The 15,846-nt window shown below is 39.4% G+C and overlaps 1 protein-coding gene across 1 annotated transcript in view; it reads right to left on the bottom strand.

Annotated features, from left to right (window-relative positions):
* LOC126151896 (uncharacterized) overlaps window positions 1-15,846 on the bottom strand; it is a 279,605-nt gene that overhangs the window by 92,853 nt on the left and 170,906 nt on the right. Inside the window, exon 8 of the mRNA XM_049915972.1 lies at window positions 9,225-9,308. Coding sequence (XP_049771929.1) covers window positions 9,225-9,308 — 84 coding nt within the window. The remainder of the gene's footprint in view (window positions 1-9,224; window positions 9,309-15,846) is intronic.

Raw genomic sequence — 15,846 nt, 5'->3', positions numbered from 1 at the left:
CAAAATTTTATTGGTATAGGTGGATATGCAAAACTCTTGAAAGTTGGTTGCTAACTACATCACACGCAGCTAGAGGAAACGAGCCAAGGATGAAATTGAATGAACTACTACATCGTTATAGAGTAAAGGCTCCCATGGCTATGATGAGGACTAGTGCACGTAAGTTCTGAACTTTTGCCACATGTATAATGTGTCTTTCCGATCTGGTCAGTTTCCAAACAGACTGAAATACTCATTAGTGAAACCACTTTACAAAAATGGTGAAAGAGATAATATAGACAACTCCTGGCCAATTTCTTTGTTACCAGTGTTTTGAAAAGTTTTCGAGAAAGCAATGTATAGGAGAGTACTGGCATAGCTCAGTACACATAGCGTGCTCTCAGAGTCTACGATGGGCTTCAGGAAGGGAGTACCAATAACAAATCATATTTACTCTTTGTAAGTAACACTAGTAATGCTGAAAAGTAGGCATTTTCTCTGATTTAACAAAAGCATTTGATTGTGGGATCAAACTATACTTTGGTACAAGTTAAAACAATAAAGGCTTATGGAAAAAGCTCAACAACGGTTCACTTGACATTTGGAAAATAGGAAGGAGAAATTGTCCTCTAGTGTCAACAAACAGAGAAGACATTTGAATGTGACTGGAAACATGTTTAATGGTAGGTATCAAAGGGCACTGTTCGGGGTCTACAACTTTTCTTGATATGTATCAGTGATCTGCCAATCAATGTGGCATATATTAAGTTTATCCATTGCAGATGTTTTGAGAACGTGTGACTGTTTATTCAGTATAAAAACATAAAACTGTGACTAGTCACTTTTTAGAAACAGCTAGTTATTTGAAGTGGTTTTTGAACCTTTTCAGAGTCATCTTCAGATGCTGTATAGGGGGTTACACAGTTATTTCAAAGCATAATACTGGAAGCTTGCTTTGTGACAAGAAGGTGGAACATACTGTTATGTATCACCAAGAGTACTGTTCGTATGCAGATTTGGATCTGAAATTTAATTTTGTATGTATTGTGACAGTATGTGTGGCTTTGTTGTTAATACCCATCTGTCTGCTTCCATTGTGATGGACAGTTAGTAACACACACACACAGTTGCAACAAAACTTCGCCAGCAGTCAGCAAGTGCTATACAACTGTTGCTTATTGCAGAGATCTTCACACAAAGACATAACAAAGGCCTACTTTGCTCACAGATATTACTTGTTTCTGTTGCTCATAGGTATTATTTGCTTTTATTGAAAAAAGTATGCATATATTATATACTTGTAAGAAGTTCTCTGTGTCAAGCGTACAGAATATGCTGGATGCTGGTAAAGTTACCTTATGACAGTGTATATACGTATATAAACTGCCCTTTGTGAAAAGTGCAACACCAAGAAGGAATTACCCGAGTAACGCCACACTTGGTGGAAGTAGCGATGGGTGTGCAAGCAATACGTGGTATGTTTTGCAGCAAGATGTGGGTATATGAAGGCTAAGCAGAGCCCTCTTGTGATGGTCCAACAGGGTCGGTGTTGCACCTAGTGTAGCCGGCGCAGAGCTGTCACACAAGGTGGAAACAATACAGTGAGTGCCAGTATGCCTTGTCGACGACAAAGGGAGCCATATCGGCATGTGAGCGAGTTCGAATGGGACAAAATGATCAATCTCTGGGAAACAGGGTGTCATACTATCACATTTCGGCTCGCAAAGGGCATGCTGCTGCGACAGTGATGCTTGTGTTTCGACAGTGGATAGAAGAAGCTCATACCCAGCGATGAGCAGGAACTGGACCATGAAACATGACCACGGTACATGGTATCACATAACATTCTGCCAGTGCGGACAGTATTTGCTTCGTGATACATTAACCGTGTTAAAATAGACCGTTTACCAACTGCAGAAAAGATAAATATCGTGTCGATGTATGGCTATTGTGATCAAAATGCCCAACGGGCGTGTGCTATGTATCCTGCTCGATATCCTGGACATCATCATCCAAGTGTCCGGACCGTTCATCAGATATTTACATTATGTAAGGAAACAGGAAGTGTTCAGCCACATCTGAAACGTCAACCACGACCTGCAACAAATGATGATGCCCAAGTAGGTGTTTTAACTGCTGTCGTGGCTAATCCGCACATCAGTAGCAGACAAATTGCACGAGAATCGGCAATCTCAAAACTGTGGGAGTTGAGAATGCTACACCAACATCGATTGCACCTGTACCACGTTTCTATGCACCAGGAATTGCATGGCGACAACTTTGAACGTCGTGTACAGTTCTGCCACTGGGCACAAGAGAAATTATGGGATGATGACAAATTTTTTGCACACATTCTATTTAGCGATGAAGAGTCATTCACCAACAGCGGTAACGTAAATCGGCATAATATGCACTATTGGGCAACGGAAAATCCACGATGGCTGCGACAAGTGGAACATCAGCAACCTGGGCGGGTTAATGTATGGTGCAGCATTATGGGAGGAAGCATAATTGGTCCCCATTTTATCGATGGCAATCTAAATGTTGCGATGTATGCTGATTTCCTATGTAATGTTCTACCGATGTTACTACAAGATGTTTCACTGCATGACAGAATGACGATGTACTTCCAACATGATGGATGTCTGGCACATAGCTGGCGTGTGGTTGAAGTGGTATTGAATAGCATATTGCATGACAAGTGGATTGGTTGATGAAGCACCATACCATACCATGGCCCGCACGTTCACCAGATCTGACGTCCCCAGATTTCTTTCTGTGGGGAAAGTTGGGGGATATTTGCTATCGTGATCCACCGACAACCCCTGACAACATGTGTCAGTGCATTGTCAATGCATGTGTGAACATTACGGAAGGCAAACTACTCGCTATTGAGAGGAATGTCGTTACACATATTGCCAAATGCACTGAGTTTGACAGACATTATTTTGAGCATTTATTGCATTAATGTGGTATTTACAGGTAATCATGCTGTAACAGCAAGCATTCGCAGAAATGATAAGTTCACAAAGGTACATGTATCACACTGGAAAAACCGAAATATAATATTCAAATGTACCTACATTCTGTTTTTAATTTAAAAAACCTACCTGTTACCAACTGTTAATCTAAAATTGTGAGCCATATGTTTGTGACTATTACAGTGCCATCTATCACAAAGCGAAAAAAGTGGTCCAACTAAAAGATTCTTATTTCTTTACGTACTACACGAATATGTAATAAAAAATGGGGGTTCCTATTAAAAAAAAACGCAGTTGATATCTGTTTGACCTATGGCATTGCCATCTAGCAGGCCAACCATAGCGCCATCTGGTTTCCCCCTTCAAGCTAGACATGTTTCGTTCTTTGTAGTTTTTTTGTTTGATGCTTATTTCGTGAGACATTTGGCCTGGTCACGATCAATGGACCACCCTGTGTATTACTTACTGTCATTTCTTGTTAACAATATTAGCTTATTACCAAGAAAAAGCAGCTTTCACTTGGTTAATATTCGGCAGAAATCAAACCTGCATTTGGATTGGACTTCCTTAACTCTTTTGCAAAAAGGGGTGCAGTATATGGCTGCATCCATTTTCAACAAGCTACCACTCGAATTCAAAAATCTTAGCAGTAATCCACGTGCTTTCAAATCGAAACTGAAGAGCTTCTTCATGGGTCATTCCTTCTATTCTGTCGAGGAGTTCCTTGAAAAATTAGGCTGACTCTTGTTGTATTGTTGATTGCGTTTACTTAAGCTTATGGACTGACTTTTTTTGGGTTCATAAACATTTATTTTTATCTATTATTACTTTTATGTTGTAATTTCATGTGAACTTGACGTTAATAAAATAAAATAAAATAAAAACAAGTTGCAGCACTATTTTAATCACACACTGCGATACACTTATTTCAGTAACATAGGAGAAATGTGTCTGTAGGAAACCTTGAACACCAAGCGGGGTGGCGCAGTGGTTAGACACTGGACTCGCATTCGGGAGGACGACGGTTCAATCCCGCGTCCGGCCATCCTGATTTAGGTTTTCCGTGATTTCCCTAAACCACTCCAGGCAAATGCCGGGATGGTTCCTCTGAAAGGGCACAGCCAACTTCCTTCCCAATCCTTCCCTAATCTGATGAGACCCATGACCACGCTGTCTGGTCTCCTTCCCCAAACCAACCAACCAACCAAACCTTGAACACGTACTTTCTTATGATTCTGCACCACTTTTGTCATGGAATGATCTTAGTGTGGGACAACAGAGGCCCAGATGAGGAGACGCACCAGCAGCAGTAGCAGAGCAACACTTGTCTGATACACAATAATTAAATTTTTTTCATGTGCTTCTGCAAAGGGGTGAACTATAGATGTGTATTTTACTGTGTAGACTAATGGTTAGCAAATTACTGTAAGTTTTTATTTTTGCTTAAATCTTGGTGAATATTATTCTGTAAGGTGGCTTCCTAATGTAATTTGCCTGCCGTCAGATCTCCACTAAGTTTAAATCTCATGCTGGTACACATATAGTTTAGATCAGTGCATTCTAGTTTTCATACTCATCTCATGCAGTAGCTTTTGGCTAAGCAGAGTTTCCAGTAACAGTGAACTGTAGATACATCCATTTCTGTACGGAAATTTATTTCTGTTTAAGAGTTTGGCATCTCAGGGCATAGTAAGAAATCTGCAGAGCAGTTTTTTGTGTTTCTTTATTCTCCTTGTTACATTTTGTGTACATTCAAAACTCAGAAGTGTCAACTGTGATCTTATATCTATTTTTACACACTACAATATGGTTAGGGACTGTGCATGTTGTGAGCAGACACAAACAGAATTAGCTGCTGTATGTAAACAGCTGGAAGCAGCATTGGCTACCGTCGATATGCTTCTGACTAATGCTCAGTTGTGATGACATCGTGGCACTGGGAAGAAGACCTGCACCACCTTTGGTACCGCTGGAATCCCCTAGTGATCCTTCGAATCCCCTGGTGACCTAGGTGTCACTGATCCTTCAGATACGCAACATCTGGGAGGTCCATCCTCACTTGAGAGTGGGTGGCAGACAGTGGTGGGTTTGCGTGTCACTGGATGGAAGACAAAAGAGGGAGCAGGTCATGTGGCTGGTTCTTTACCTTATAAACAGTTACAAGGTGCTACCCAGTGTTGATGATAACTCTGAGCCAGCACTGGATGACCAACTTTCCTGCCCAATCTGGACAAGTGCAGAGGATGGGTATGCTTGTCATTGGGAGTCCCTCAGGGAGCTGGGTGATGGAGCCCCTCAGGGAAATAGCAAGCAAGGCAGGTAAGAATGCCAGTGTGCACTCGATATGTTTGCTGGGGGTCTTGTCTGCGATGCGGAAGAGGCCCTGCTGGCAACTATCGAGCACACTGGGTGCAACCAGCTGCATATAGTGGCACATGTTGGCACGAATGATGTCTCCCGCTTAAGATTCTGTGGGCATCCTTGGCTTATCTGGTGAAAACTACTAGCATTGTGTGCGGTGTGCAGACAAAGTTGTCTATTTGTAGCATTTTACCCAGGGTTCATTGTAGTTGTCTGGCTTGGAACAGAATGGAAGGTCTAAACCACAGGCTCAAACAACTCTGTGAAGCTATTGGATGTGAATTTCTCCACCTCTGCTATCGGGTAAAGAACTGTAAGGTTCCCCTTATGAGGTGAGGCATGCACTACACGCAGGAAATGGCTACTAGGGTAGTGGGGTATGTGTGGCGTGCACATGGGGTTTTTTTAGGTTAGAGAAACCCTACCTTGGGATCAAAGATGATTTGCCTGATAAATTAGCCACAATGTCCCCAGAGAACATCCTTCGTTGCAGAACAGAGAAAGAAAAAGTTAATACAATTTTAGTAACCTGCAGGAGCATCCAAGGAATGGTCCCAGAATTAGTACTGCTTAAAGAAGGTTATAATGCATAGATAGTATTACGAGGAGAAAGTTGGTTGAAGCAATACATTAATGACAATTAAATACTAAGTTCAGATTGGAATATTTATCGTAAGGATACGTTAATCACCAGTGGTAGTGGCGTGTTTATTGCAGTAAAGAATTAAATAAAATCGAGCAAGGTTATCATGGATTCCTAGTGTCAATTAATTTGGGTGAACTTAAGTATCAAAGATTGGTCAAAAATGGTAATAAGATGTCTTTATAGACCAACTGGGTCAGGAGACCTATAGGTAGAGAGCTTCCGACAAAACTTGCAGAATATCATTAATAAGTTTCCTGACCTTGCTTTTGTAATAGGGGGTGACTACTACTTGCCTGGTATAGATTGGGAGCGTCATGTTGTCAAAACTGTTGCCAGCGACTCGTGTGACATTGTTCTGGATGTCATGTCTGAAAAATACTTTGAGCAGGTAGTTAGGGAACCAACTAGTGAGGGTAACACCTTAGACATCCTGGCAACAAACAGAGCTGAACTTATCAAGCCAGTTAATATAGAGGAAGGTATCAGTGATCATAAGGCTATGATAGCATCTATGACAATGGATCTGACAAAGAAAGAATGTTAAGAAAGGTAGGAAATATTTTTGCTTAGCAAGAGTGACAGGATACAAATTTCAGCATATCTGAGCAGCCAGCATAAAATATTCAGTGATGAGGGTGAAGACGTGGGAAATGAATGGAAAAAATTCAAAGGAATCATGCAATATGCCCCAGAGAAGTAAGTTCCTCCAAGTTGAGGTCTTAGGGGAAGGGAAACACTCACCATTAGGTCTTAGGGGAAGGGAAACACTCACCATAGTTTAATAGTCGTGTTAGGAGATAAATTCATCTCATATTCAAGAGAAATAACAACCTAGCTGACAAACAAGAGCTGAATGAAGTGAAAATGAGCGTAAGGAGAGCAATGAGAGAAGCATTTCATGACTCTGAAAGTAAAACTTTGTGAACCGATTTGAGTAAAAACCCTATGAGGTTTTGATTGTATGTAAAATCAGTAAGTGGGTCAAAATGATCTATTCATTCACTCAGTGACCATCCTGGCAGCAAAACGCAAGATAGCAGAGGGAAGACATCACAGAAGACTGGAACACGGTCCCTACTTTCAATTGTTGTATGAATGTCGAAATGGCAGATATTGAGATAACCAATAACAGAACTGAAAAACAACTACAATCACTTAGCACTCAAAAGACATCAGGACCAGATGAGATACCTAAAAGATTCTATAAAGATTATGCGAAAGAACTTGCTCCCCTTCTGGAAGTAATTTATTGTAGACTGCTTGAGTGACGAAGGGTACCTAGCAACTGGAAGAAAGTGCAGCAAGACACTCCCATTTTTAAGAAGGGCTATAGGATAGATGCACACAATTGTTGACCTATATTGTTGATGTCAATCTGTTGTAGAATTATGGAACACGATTTATGCTCAAGAATTATGACATTCTTGGGAAGGAAAATCTCCTCTACAAAAATCATGGACTCTGCAAAGAGAGACTCTTTTCCTCCATGAGATCCACAGCACTGTAGAAAATGGCGTTCAGGTTGATGCCATGTTCCTTGATTCAGGAAAGAATTTGAAACTGTTCCATACTGCCTTTTAGTTAAAAAATTACAAGCTTACTGAATATTGGAGCAGATTTGTGACTGGACTTAAAAGACTTCCTTGCAGACAGGACTCAACATGTCACTCTTAACAGAACGAAACTGCTGGAAGTAAAGGAAATTTCTGCAACACCCCAATGAAGTGTGATAGAACTATTACTGTTTACAATATATATGTAAATTATCTAGTAGAAAGCATCAGATGTTCTCTAAGGCTGTTCGCAGATGATGTGGTTGTCCATAACAAAGTGGCAACACCAGAAGATAGTAATGATTCGCAGAATGACCTCCAGAGAATTGATGAGCAGTGCAAGCTCTGGTAGTACCCTGAGCGTAAATAAATACGACATATCGCACATGCGTAGGAAAAGAAATCCACTATTGATGACAAACTGCTCGGTACAGTATCAGTTATAAAGTATCTAGGATAGCTATCCAGAGTGACCTTAAATGGAATGACCACATAAAACAAATAATGGGAATAGCAGATGCCAGACTGAGATTAATAGGAAGAATCTTAAGGAAATTTAGCTCATCCACAAAGGAAGTGGCTTATAAGGTGCTTGTTCAACCAATTCTTGAATATTATTCATCTATCTGGGATCTGATAAGAGAGACAGAGAACACGAAGAATGGCACATTATGCCACGGGATCATTTAGCTGGCATGAGAGCATTGGCAGACGTTACAAGAGAGATTTCGTGTATCTCAGGGGCATTTACTATTGCAATTTGGAGGGAGCACTTTCCGCAAAGAGTTGAACAACATATTACTTACCCCCCCTGCATATGTCTCATGTAATGACAACAAGGACAAAATTTGAGAAATCAGAGCCAAAACAGAGCTTACCGACAATTATTCTTCCCACGCGCTATTTTCGAGTTAGTGGTACAAAAGTACCTTTCGCCACACACCACAAGCTGGCTAGCGGAGTTTGATTTAGATGTAGATGGACAACATGTATAACTTACTTTCTGAAGTCCCTATGTACCACATGAACAAGTATGACTTAACAAAACAGGCCATGGGAGAAACTGAAGATTCACAACAACCATTTTTCTTCTTAAATCTTCAGTTTCCTCCAAGCCATTTTCCTCTCCTCTGAGACGAAACATTTAGCTACAACAATATCATTGATGTCACCTCTAGTTCAAACCTCTTATCAGCTCTCATCCAGCATGTGTCTCATTTCTATACATATGAATCTCATGCAAAATGATGGGACTGCACCAGCAGCATCCGGACACAATACCATTACTCTTCAGTAAGACATCACCTACAACAGCTGGAACACAATTTTTTACAGGCATGTGATACCTGATGCTTGTTCAAGAGAGAAGTGAGATCAAAATCTACAAAATGAATTAATGGTTAAGTTGCTACAGGAACCACACAATGAAAAGGCATGGATTCAGGCAGCTATCATTCTTGCCAGTCATATATGATTATTAATTCTAATTCTTACCACAGTATGACATACTTCAGACTGAGTCTGTTAGTCGATCTTATTGCACTAACAACATGCATAAATTAATTTCAGATAAAGTTCTAAAAGGCATGGTGTACTGAAGCATTATTTAAACACATGTGGTTCTCTGTGGTCCCACAAAAGCTATTTCTCTATTAATAAGAAGTGCACAGCCAGGAAAGCAGAGAGTAATACAAATAAACTCACGATGAGCTCCCAGCGTATGTATCATCTCTACAGCAGTGTCTTGGAAGAGTTTGAGCTAAGACCTCTCTGACAGGAAAGAAGTTCCTGTAGGGGCGAAAAAAAAAAACAGTACACTTCAATTACAACTTCAAACACCTAAAATACTTTAAAAATTATTTGCAAGAAACTAAAATGCTCTACAAGTGTGTGTGTGTGTGTGTGTGTGTGTGTGTGTGTGTGTGTGAGAGAGAGAGAGAGAGAGAGAGAGAGACACACACTGACAACTCATATAGTTTGTTAACACCTCTCAACGTAGTATTACAATTTAATTCAGCATAAATTTAAATGTAAACACCACATAATGTTCAAACAGTTTCTATGTCTTCTTCCCGGAACTGAGGTAGTTGTGTCTGTGGAAATATTCAAGCATCTACATTACATCTACTCTCCCCTATTTGTATAAGATGACTGATGTATAAACAATAGCACAATTTCACAGCTGCGATATTTTGGCCAACTTTCAGAGTCAGCTCATTGGTTTGGTGTGGAAGCTATAACACATATAATATCTGTCCATAAATCAGAACTAATCTAATGAAAAATATTTAAAAAACATTCAGAATATCACACAAAGCTGAGCAGATGATAGGCCAAGACAGTGCAATGAAAAGTATAATGGTGTCTTTATCTGTGTGTAGACATATTCTCTAAGCAAGTACAGTGAAAGTGAACTAGTACATGAATCAAGGAACATTATTATACCAGCACAAAAGGTTTTTCCACAATCCACACTATTGATAAGTGGAACTGTACATGTAAGAACAATGAGTGAGAGGTAAATAAATGAGTTAAATGATTGCATTTGAGACCTGTTAATACTTCACTTCAGGAGTAGCATTCTTCGACCTCAATAAGTGTCTGTCACAGGTTGGCCAACAATTGAATAAGTTAGGCTTAAATTTTTTTTTATGACTGTGCATGTGAAATTATAAAGAACATGGGAAACTGATATTTAGTGAAGGGATGAAACTTTTTATATGTATGTATGTATGTATGTATGGAACCAGGGCCAACACTAAAAGTCAGAATACAAGTCATACTTGAGGGCATTCAGAAGGACACTGAACTGTCTCAGTAAACTGCTGGAGTGTAGTCAGGAAGAAAACAGAATTTATTAAATCAGTCGAGGGAACTGAGTCAATATAATAGGAATAGAATCCTGTCTGAAAGGGTATCTGGTAAAGTGGCATTTTCTGATAGGATACCAGGTTTACAGAAGGAGCAGAGGCATCACAGGGGGGAGGGAGGGATTATTTATTTTCATGCTTGAAGCAAATGCATGGCAACTGACTTCCTGAAATAGTTTCAATGAAATTCTAGGAGAACAACACAGCACTTGAACGTGGGAAAAGTTTGCAATTGGCATATACGGAGTGGGACATACGGAATGTGTTTACAGTATAGTTTACAATTTTTTGAATTGTGGGAAACTGGATGATCAGAAAGCTAGAATTGTAGTAACTGTGGAGACTTAATAATACTAGAAATGCAATGGGAAGGAAAAATGGACTCATAGGGCAGGAATGAACTAGTAGCAAATGGACTGATCTGGGAAGGGGGTATGAGCACTTTGTTTCTTAAAACACAAAGGGTAGTAATTTACTGGATGTTTTTTCTGATAAATAGCCGGCCGTGGTGGCCAAGCGGTTAAAGGCGCTACAGTCTGGAACCCAAGGTTCGAATCCTGCCTCGGGCATGGATGTGTGTGATGTCCTTAGGTTAGTTAGGTTTAATTAGTTCTAAGTTCTAGGCGACTGATGACCTTAGAAGATAAGTCGCATAGTGCTCAGAGCCATTTGAACCATTTTTTTTCTGATAAACCCTGATGATATATGGTAAAAAACACATAATTCAGGGGATAAGTGATCATAAGGCAGTAGTAGTTGAATCCTAAGAGAGCACAAGGCTGGAAAAAAAGGGAGGAAGAACAGTTGCTAAATATCATGCAACGAATGTCGGAGGGAAGTAGAAATGTACATAGCTGAGATGCTCACTCAGTGGTAAAATACAGAAAAAGATGTTGACCTACTGGGGTTAGAAATGAAGCTGATTATATCTGAAGACAAAACAAATTGTATTCAACAAGAAGTCAGATGTCAGATGTCAGACTCAGTTCACTACACAAGGGCAGGGAGAATAAGAAAAAGGAAGGGTGAGTGCAGAGGAATAACAGCAGGGAGGGAAAGGGAAGCAAGGTTTGCCTGGAGACTGTAGTAAAAATCTTAAATTGATGGGTAGTGCAAATTTGCTATGAAATCAGATTATACAATACCATGCTGAAAGAACTAAAAGATTTAGTTGACAATGAAAGAGAAAAAAATTATAATGATCAACAGATGGGATACATTGTTCTGTATGGCAAGAAGTAATCTGAGCTTTGCAGTTGTGGAGCGTGTGAAGAAATTGATGGTATGAATAGCAAATTTTCTGGGGTCACACACAGTAAACTGCTGTAGGTTGCAACAGTTATCCAAGGAATTAAACAAGGAGTATGGAGACTTTATACATTACTGCAAAGAACACTGGTTAGTCAATGAGTATGCCTGAAATGACTTTCTGATTTAAAACCCGCTATTGTTGAATTTATGAAGGAAAAGGAAGTACAAGAATGAAAATCAGAACATCCAGAATGCATTGCAGACATCATATTTTACGCAAATTTGACTGCACACTGCACATAATAAGACATTGCTAGGTGAGAAACAGTTTATTTCTGATTTGGTGTGGTTGCATTTAAAAAGAAAATCACATTGTAGAAGGGCCAAATTCTCAAACATAGCCCAGCTCCTGAAGTCCACTGGTGTTAAGGAAAATGCGAAGTTTGAAGAATTCATGGTGGCCTTAAAAGAAATACAAGAATAGTTTTCTAAACTTTTTCTAGACCATTTGCCATTTCTGGTGAAAGTGTCCCTACGCATGTGCAGATATAACAGACTGGTCTGTTCTATTAAACATCTTTAAAGAAAGTGCGTGTTTTAAATACTGTTGGGTTTTCACATTTACTGAGATGCAATTTTTATGTTTATTTCCACTGATCTGAACAAAAGTGCTACAGTATTTCAATCAACCTTACTTTGATTTTGAAACAAAAAAGAGGGCAAGGATCAGCATCTTAACATCAAATGTAGTGATGATAGAGAAATATGTATCACAAAGCAGTAAATAAGGGACACTGCTGTTTCTGCCACATCAATGATACTGGGGAATGAGTAATCATGAAATTGTATTTCATTATTTCAGTGATCAAGACCATTAAAATTTATAATGGTCTTACATGTATTCCAAGTAAAATATCTGAAGTGATTACTGGCAAATGCATTTAAGAGAATGTCTGTATTATGGTGGGTGGTGGTGTAGGGGCCAGTATGATTCCAGAGTAGGCAATTGGTTTTCAACAGAATGAATTATGAGTGACAAGCAGGGGAAAAAACCTATGTATAGCCAATGATCTCTCCAAATCTTTCGATAGGATGAATCACAAGGGGTTGAAAACAAAACTGCAAGGGCTTGTTCTTGATGGAAGAATAGTATCTTAGGTGAAAGCATATCTACAACATAGGGGAAAAAAAAGAGGATTCGGATCAGTAGCTTACCATCAAGGTAGTCATGATAGAGAAAGGTGTACCACTAGGCAGTAAATAAGAGCCACTGCTGTTTCTGATACACATCAATGATACTGGGAAAGGAGTTAACACAGAACTGAGACTGGTTGCTGATAACATAGTAGTCTATTTGGAAGTAAAATTTTTAGAAGACTCTGAAGGACCTAGAAATCATCAGCAACTGGATCCAGAGCAATGGAATGTTGGCAAATGCAAAGAAGAGTCAACTGGCCACATTTATAAACAGCTGGAGTGCTATGAAATATGAGAACAAGCTATGTCTGAGTAACATCACAGCAGGACAACAATGTCGATACCGGATGTGACAATCAATACTTGGGAACTGCACGGAGGTGAAGTAGTAAACAAGGAATACTATACTCTGCACATATTCATGATGGCGCAGAAGGGTGTGAGCAAGTGTACAAGAGAGACTTCCGTTTCCCTTATAAGGATGTGGGATCCTCGGCGAAGATATCTGTCAAAGCAGATAAAACGAGTGCAAAAGAAGGCATCTAGATACATAATGGGAGGATAATATAAAAGGACAAGTAGTGTCACAGCAGTGATTAAGGAACTGAGATGTGAAAGTTTCAAAGAATGATAGGAATTATGCTTGAGGGAATTTATCGTATTTCCTCGAATCTAAGCCGCACCTCAAAAATGACACTCGAAATCAAGGAAAATTTTTTTTTCCCCGAATCTAAGCCGCACTTGACATTTGAGACTCGAAATTCAAGGGGAGAGAAAAGTTTTAGGCCGCACCTCCAAATCGAAACAAAGGTTGTCCACTGTAATATGAGACACAATTTAGGTCGAATGAATGACGATACAGCTACGGTAGTTTGGTTCGAGTCTTAAGCTTAGCAGTTAAGCTTTACCATGTCGCCATTGCTATGCGTCAGGTGCTCCGTCCGTATTTATATGGCTACCATTCCTTTTTCACGTGCTTCGTCTGGTTTGAATTGATTGCTTATTTTTCTTTGATCCGGTAAGCGCCATTCTCTTTGTTATAGGTGTTTACGTCACTCTAAGCTGAAAATGCATTACTGTGCTGTGTCATGCATTATTTGTCGCATTCTGATAATGAGTGTTTATGACCTGTCACCGCTTGCGGCATGACTTGCTTTTGTGCGCGCTAACACCGCTTAAAATAAAAGAAAAAAAGAGAGGAATTGTCTCATTAGCAGAACAATGGCAAGAGACTGCTATTTGTTGTTACTTACACTGCTGCTTTCTTTGATAATGAACAACAAGAACCAAATGATAGACTGCATATGATAGAAGATGTTCTGAGCAAGAGTTTAGCAAAAAATTTTCTCCGTTTGAAAATCTTTGCAGACGTCTCTGTAGTACATTACATTCTGCACAGAAATTAGTCATCTTAGATTTAAAAATCTTGTCGATTGCCGTGCTTCATTTGTGACTGTATCATTATTAGGCGTAAGAATAATATGAATATAAACATGACATGATATGTATATTATTCCACGTTTGTTGTTGTCTCACTCTAGTTTCGCAGTTTATTAGGCAGACAGGATTTAAACGAGATAACAGGCAGACAGGATTTAAATGAGATAGCAGCAAACATGAAAGAATACATGGCAAAATGTTTATATTCGTATTATTCTTATGGTGAAGAGACTACTGCATGTGATTCACAATTCATGAAAGTTATTATTAGCAACGATCTCTTGTCACAGGTAGGAAAAAATTCAGAACGTAGAGTTGGCCATATTGACAAACATCCCAAACAGTCTTGCCAGTCGGATTTTCGTAGACCGTTGAAATGCTGCTACATTCGAAGATGAACAATACGGAATTTGTATTTACTTCGTTGGATAATATATGAAAATGCAGTGGTCGAAACTCGAGGCAAAGAAAAAAAGCTCGTCGCAGATGTTTTGTCGCCAGTATTTATCTTTGTGCCTGCAAAGCATGCCTGTGTATCGCTACATAATTCGATGGCAGAAGTTAGTTGTGGCGGCGGCTACCAACATTTTTCAGAACTTCCACTTGCTTTGCACTCGATTCTAAGCCCCAGGCAGGTTTTTGGATTACATAAACTGGAAAAAAAGTGCGGCTTCAATTCGAGTAAATACGGTACTACAGAAGGAAAGACTACCTGTACAAAATAAGTGTTAAATAGTGGAACAATAATTGAGGTTAATACTTTTATGTTGGCAGAATGGAAGAATTTACTAGAAGATATCCTCATTTCAATCCCACAGAGCATCACCAAATTTAAATACCTGGTCAAACAATGACAAAACCTTAGAGATAAATGGAAAATACAATAAGGGTACATTTAGTTTTATGTACTGCATAGTAAATAATTGCTGAATAATAACAAGCATAAAACATCATTGTGTGATAAAAAAATGTCACGTTCATCATGGCAAGAGTCACATTTGTGAGCAAATAAAAAATAAATTATAATTATCACAGCAAACTGTTGCAACTACCACCAGGTACTAATAAACAGGAAGTAATGCGGCACGTTCACAGGCCATTGTCAGTCATTAGCTGCGAGCATCTGAAAAATGACCAAAGTGCCCTTGAGTGAAGTCGCCACCCATTAGCAGCAAGCAAATAAGTTAGGAGTAACGATAACAACTCACCAAACAGAAGCAGCATTTAGTCATGAACAGGCACACAGAAGAGAATGAATCTTCACTAGCACTCAGGTGAATCCTTTTCAGAACTAGAGTACATATATAAGGGGCATTCGAATGAAACCTAGTCACTAGTGTAAAGTAATGGTAACGATTTTATTAAGTCAAAAATGTATTTATACACAGTACACATACTCAAAAATAGTCGCCAAAACTGTTGGCACATTTATCCCATTGCATCACTAGCTGGCCCATTCCAGCCTCGAAGAAGCTAGTAGGCTGCTGCCGGATCCAGCCCTAGACCCAATCACACACTTCATTGTCTGTTGCTAATACCCAGTAACTGATGGATCTCACCCAAGGTGA

This window comes from Schistocerca cancellata, chromosome 2 (genome assembly GCF_023864275.1).
Source record: "Schistocerca cancellata isolate TAMUIC-IGC-003103 chromosome 2, iqSchCanc2.1, whole genome shotgun sequence".
In the NCBI taxonomy this organism is placed as follows: domain Eukaryota; kingdom Metazoa; phylum Arthropoda; class Insecta; order Orthoptera; family Acrididae; genus Schistocerca; species Schistocerca cancellata.
Note: the sequence above shows the minus strand (reverse complement) of the source record. Positions and strands in the feature narration are given on the sequence as shown.